General features: G+C 40.4%; 1 protein-coding gene across 1 annotated transcript in view; it reads right to left on the bottom strand.

The window, feature by feature from the left end:
- The window catches only part of FOLH1 (folate hydrolase 1), a 52,730-nt gene extending 46,574 nt beyond the window's left edge, over window positions 1-6,156 (bottom strand). Inside the window, exons 1-3 of the mRNA XM_006160335.2 lie at window positions 5,957-6,156; window positions 3,001-3,109; window positions 916-1,102 (exon numbers count right to left, since the gene is read on the bottom strand). Coding sequence (XP_006160397.1) covers window positions 916-1,102; window positions 3,001-3,109; window positions 5,957-6,074 — 414 coding nt within the window. The 5' untranslated portion in view covers window positions 6,075-6,156. The remainder of the gene's footprint in view (window positions 1-915; window positions 1,103-3,000; window positions 3,110-5,956) is intronic.
- Window positions 6,157-6,359: the final 203 nt, after the last annotated feature.

Genomic DNA, 6,359 nt, shown 5'->3' with positions numbered 1-6,359 from the left:
GGATCTGGGGCTTGCCCACACACGCGCCCGGCATGAGTTTAAGCTGCTGGGTCCAGGACTCGAACCGCAGTTGGCTACGTGGGAGTCCAGCAACATAGCCATTATGCTAACTGCTGAAAATACATTTTAATACCTATTTAAATAATGTGATATTTTCAGTTCAATCAAGCTGGACATATTTGAAACTATACAGAGTTTAGAAGGTCCAGTAACAAAAAGACTACATGAAGTTATCCAGATTGAAAGACTATTCTAGATATGGTAGTGCTAAAACTAAGATATGAGATGAATTTACAAGTATTTATAAGGTTATTAAACAGGGATGAATATATGAGTTATATTTTATGAATTTTCATATTGAACATATATCAAGATAAAAATATTTTAGTTATCTGCATTATCTTCTCTTCCTCAAGTATGTGGCCCAACTTGTAAACAAGACAGTAAATTCTCGAGTAGACATTGTGCCTTAGATCTATTGAAAACTCTCTTCCCCTCTGAATGCTCTCACAACAGAGCTGCACACAACACATGCTAATTTGAGACAGAATCACTAAGTACAAATAAAAATCTTCTGAAAGTATACAGCTGGGTCTGTCTTTGCAATGTCTTTGTCTATCAAAAATATACCTCTTTTAGTTGCTTTGACATTTATTAGTAAATTATATTCAATATTGGTGTGAATACTAAAAAAAAATACCAACTATCACTAATATAATTTTTTCAGAATCTTTCCAACATCACATTAAATTCCAATGCAATAAGAAAGGAGTTGACGCTGGTAATGGAAGATTAAGGGTATTATTTCCAAGTTTCAATAGTATTGATTTCTGTGACCATTTGGAGATGAAATATGGCACTCTTTCATAAAAGATTTCTTGTAAATAATAGATTTGGGAGGTTTTTATTTTTTACCTCATTTCCATCTTCATCAATTATTGAAATGTAGTTGGGATGAGTCTTACTTGGGTAGGACAACAGGACATCATAATGAGCTAACTCAACAGAATCCAGGCCAAATTCTTTCCACTGGGATTGAATTTGCTTTGCAAGCTGAAAGTTTTGTTCTGTTCCTGCTAAATGTGGTATCTGTGTAAAATTACTGGTGAACAAAAAGTGAAAGTGATTAGAAATTAATGTTTAGTCAGTCTTTATCCTCAATCAACAACAAAACGAGATTTACACAAAAGTATCTTGAAATGTGATACATTAAAAAACAAAAAATGGTACTATTATTGCATCAAATAGATTTTCCAAGTCTGTTTTGAAATCTATGTACACTAATTGTGCACATACACCTGATGTGTTTCTCATGCCCCTGGTTCACAACTTGAACCTTGTAGTCAGCCATATGGGATCGAGCTGCCTTAACTACCAGACCATGGAGCTGGCCAGACTCTATTTTGCTTGGAAGCTCCATGGAAAGTGCAAGAGCTTTCTGTAGAACCTGTGTCCTAGAGGGGTAAGTAGAGGTATTCTCTTAATATCTTTCTTTTGTGTGTTAATGCTGAACATCTTGGTTGGAGGAGCTTGGTTAGAGCCATGGAGTAAAAACAAGAAATTGACTGCTAAGAACCTACTGAAGGGTCCAGAAAGAGAAATCGAGGGAGACATTCATTTTTCTTCTTGGTCAATCTTTTTTTGTTGGTCAATCCAAGTCACAAGTTAGGAAAGGAAGAAGGTAGCAGGGACAGCAGCTCTGTCCAGGTGTGAAGACCGTATCTTGCCAGACCCCTATTTTAACTATACATGTTACACCTGATTATAGTGGGATAAGTGCCAGCAGCAAAGGAGGGGTTTCCACAAAAATAAAAAAGCTTAAGCTTCCAGGTTTTCACTTGAAAGAGTTCTTCCAAAGAGCTGGGAGGTGCCCTAACATTTTTACTCATAATTTTAATTCTAGTATAATTAATGTAGATATATAGGTATTTACATGATTATGTGTCCACACCAATGCATATGTGTGTGTATGTGTGTGTGCACGCATGCACACATATATGGTATTTTTATATAAACCACAACTTGTATTCACTAGAGGATTCTTCAATTACTAGAAGAACTTCAAGTATTTTTAGACACATATATTAAACCAATTTAACCAAAAAAATACGGAAAAAGAACTTCATGCTCTGAAATAAACCTAAGAATTCTAATCAATTACATATATCAATTCTATACAAATTGTTATTTGTAGTTGCTTTATAAATACTTTTAAAATTTATTCATATATCTCTTCAGCTGTGCACTGGAGCCAGTTATTTTAGTAAACAAGGAGTTAGTTTTTAAGAAGTGCCAAATATATACTCTCCAACTTCATCCTCATCATAACAGTATCATTAGCATCCCCGTTTTACAGTTGTGGAATGAGGGTGCAGGAAGGTGAGTATTCACCACCCAAAGTTACTATCGGTGGGCACAGACGAAATGCAAATTCAATTCTTCTGATTCCAGAGTCCAGCCTTACTATTTTTTTAATAAAATATACTTTCTTCCTTTCAAGTATGAGTCAGCGAATTACATTTCACTGGACAATCTGGCCCACTGTCTGTTTTGTACAGTCCACCAGCTAGAAATGGTTCTTACATTTTAAACAAGTGGGGAAAAAAAGACTATTTTGTAACACATCAATTATATGAAATTCAAATTTCACTGCCCATAAGTACAACTTTATAGAACTTACACACTTATTTGCTTATGTATTTTACCTGGCTTCTTTTGTGTTACAGTAGCTGAGTAGTTGCAATAGAGAGTAGGTGGCCTAAAAAGTGTGGCTCTTTTACAGAAAAAGTTTGCTGACTCCTGAGCTAACACCTCTATGACAATCAAGTTCAGCTGAAAGTATTAGCCTTTCTAGATAAAGTATAAAGATGCCAGATCTACACAAATAATACTTGAAAGAGAAAAACAGGTTTTTTTATATAAGATATTAGATAAAAACTTATAAACTCAATGATTTTTTTCAAACAAGCTGGCCATATAGATGTTCAAGTATATGCTTACTGTAGGAATTTCTTGATGTTCTCAGCTTTCAGTTCATCCAAAAACATTTTCCTTGCACTATGTTGTGGAATGACTTTAATAGATTCATGGGAGGAGTTTATAAACCATCCTGTAAAACACATCCAAGTAAATATAGAAATGAGATACAGGCACATAGACAGGTCTTATTTTTATTTATTATTATATCATATGGAAAACACAAATTATCACTTGCCTCTGATTAGCTGGGATTTTCTAAAGTTTAATTTCTCTTGTCTACTTCCATGGGGAAAAAAAAAAGATATGCAAACCAATTGTTAAATTACAAATTGCAACATATTTTTAACACAATTCTAAAGATAGGTGCTGCTGTTATTCTAAGGAAAGTTCTATGAGGAAATCAGTATGAAAATTAAATACAGTATTTCATATTTCAAACAGTGGTCATAAATAAGATCTTCGGAATATGAAACTAAAGAGGAGATACACTTTCTTTTTCCATAAATCTTTTATCTCCAGTGACTGCTCTTCTGTTTATCCAGAGTAAACATTAATCAATGTTTATAATTAATTAATTATGAATGTATTTTTAAGTACATAAATTATTTCAAAGTGTTGGTGAGGACAAACTTCTAATTTTCTCTGGTTCTGAAACTAAAACAAAATGCTGAGATTTTATGTTTCCAGTTGAAGAATGTCAGAGAGGTTCAAGTTCAGAAAGCCATAGTATCATAGTTCACTATCACATGGATTGGGTGATTATAAATTAGGTTATAAATGAGGTTTATTTGACTCATGGTTCTGGTGGTTAGAAATGTCAAAGGCCTGGGGCTAATGTTAAGCTAGTCTACAATATGGCTGTAGAAGCAGGAGATTGGAGGCAGCTCTCTTTTATAACAACCTGTGACCGTGAGAACTAACCTCTCCTCAAGAGAGCTAGACCTCATTAGGAGTGCTAGAACTAATCTCAAGGGACAACATTAGTCCATTCATGAGACTGGTGCCTCCACAATTAAGTCACCATGACCCAATCACTGCCCACTGACACCAAACTCCAAAACATGAACCTTTAGGGGACAAATAATTATCCAAACTGTGACAGTGAAACTACAATTTAGCCAGCATCTCTGCAAGACATCCTGGGCACACAGGAAGCAATAGGCAATGAGTAACCGCATTAGGTAAAGCTGTTAGCCCCTGCAGTTGGCTTTTCATCTGAGAGAGCTGGGGCATTGCTATAGGGTTTATTTAAAGTACTTGATCTGAAAATACAATTGGTATAAAATCAGCACTCAGCTAGCTTCCATAGAGCTTTCCAATTTTATTCACATGCACAAACACATATGTGTATATATGTAGTATGTTAACACATGTTAATTGACTATATATATTGAAAAACATGTTTGGATATAAAGGAATCTAGATTCCACCTGTGCATAAAAGCACTTGATTTAGACTCTGGGATCAGGGAGGTTAAGGTTAAGATACTTGAACTAAAACATTTAAAATATGCAAAGAAAAGGACCAAGGCTGGTGGGAGAGGGGAGAGCAGAACATCTCAAAAAGAAAGAAACATTAATAAAGAACCTGTTCTGTCAGCCATTGATGGGGGGTGAGGGTGATGTCTGAGAGAATAAATTGCCTTTAAGAGACACAAAAGGTTTTAATCCCTATGCCAACTGCGCCCTCTCATTCCCATTTTTACAGTTAAAAAAAAAATGAATCCTTATCTCAGTTAAGCCCAACAACAACGCTCAGTGGTTACTAAAAATCATTTGTGAGTTATGAACAGCGTGGCTCTAAAGTCTTTGAACAACCCAAGGTCACAAAGCAAACTAGGAGAAGAAATTGAATTTGAGTAGCCGTTTCCTGCAGGTCCATGCCCTGGTCCTCTATATCCAGAAAAGGATTGGCAGGCAGTAACTGACTAAACTGCAGAGCTGGAAGCCATCCAGCCAACCTGGGTTTAGATCCTAAGCCCACCCGAAAACACAAGGGGTGGATGGTTTCCCAAGATCCTGCTGAGCAGAAGAGGTGGGGAGGGACCTCCGAATGAAACTCTGCTAAGAGTCTCTTATACACATGTGCTCTCGCTCATGAATAAAATAAATGAATTTAAGAACATACAATCAGATCTAGGGTCGACTACCTGGTTTAGCTTAGGCTGGTCTCGTGTATTAAATTCCAATTAGTTATCTCTCTTCACTCAGAAGAAATAAAGTACCCCAAACCACAGCACTGTGCTGGGAACGCTACATGCTATTTTATTAACTATTAAGTTGCAAATAATATTATTCTCAGCATAGACATAGGAAAACTGAGGCCGAGCGAGACTCTTGAACTCCTTCAAAGAAGCGGCAAAAATCCAAACTAGAATCCGAGCGTCTGGGCTTGCGCGCGCCGCTCGCTCGGACCTTGAGTCTGCAGCTCCGAGCCGGGAACCACGCGAGACCCGCTGGTGCGGCGCTGTTCCCGCGCGGGCGCTACCTCAGCTCGCCCCGCGCGAGCCTCTGTGACTCCCGAGGACGAAAGAACGCAAAAAGAAAATAACTCTTTGGAGCGAAACCCCGAATCTCCCTGCACGCGTAAGCAGCCCCAGGTCAGGACTAGAGAGAAATTCTTAACTCTAGGAGCCGCTTCTTGCGAAGCTGCTTGGACGACTTTGTCACCAGCGCCAGAGACCCCGACACGTGCTGTGTCTCCCGGCTCGAGTAGGTGGAACTTTGAGTCCAGTTTCAGGCTGTCACCCTTCTGCGCCTGACCCTGGGTGACTGTCCTACAAGCAGCTGATGGAGAGCCCAACCCTGCACGCCCCGCAGCAGCCTTGCACCTAACTCGCGAGAATTCACCCCCACATTGTCTCTCCCACCCCCTGAAACGCTGCCCCTTGAGGGACCAACAAGGGGACCCCATTGAACAGCCGGCCCGCGCGACTGCTGGTGAGACTGCGAGTTTGTTTGGGCAAGGGCACTCCTACCCGAGAGAAAGCCGAGGGTGAAGAGGCTGGCGGCCAGCACCGGGGCCCCAGCGCACAGCCAGCGCCGCCGGCGCCCAGCGCCCGCCGCCCAGTCTCTCTGGCGCAGGAGAGTCCACATCTCCGCCCGGGCCGGGCCCTACTTCCTGGGCCCTGCGCCTCGGCTGCGGCCCCGCGGGCGCCCGCAGCCCCACCTGCGTCGGGGGAAGGCTCCCAGGACTGGCGCCCTCGTGCGAGCCACCGGCGGGCGGAATTTGCTCCCAGTCCTGGTCTCCTTTCTCCGCCCTAATAGTATGTGAAGCTTGCTCTGAACCAGTCCGAGCGAAGGGGGGCGTTATCTCTTTCTAGAAGAAGAAGGAAACCCGCCCTCTTCTGAGAGGCGCTTAAAAAAAACTCCGGCAGAGAG

Source organism: Tupaia chinensis, unplaced genomic scaffold, assembly GCF_000334495.1.
Source record: "Tupaia chinensis unplaced genomic scaffold, TupChi_1.0 Scaffold000680_1, whole genome shotgun sequence".
NCBI lineage: Eukaryota > Metazoa > Chordata > Mammalia > Scandentia > Tupaiidae > Tupaia > Tupaia belangeri.
Note: the sequence above shows the minus strand (reverse complement) of the source record. Positions and strands in the feature narration are given on the sequence as shown.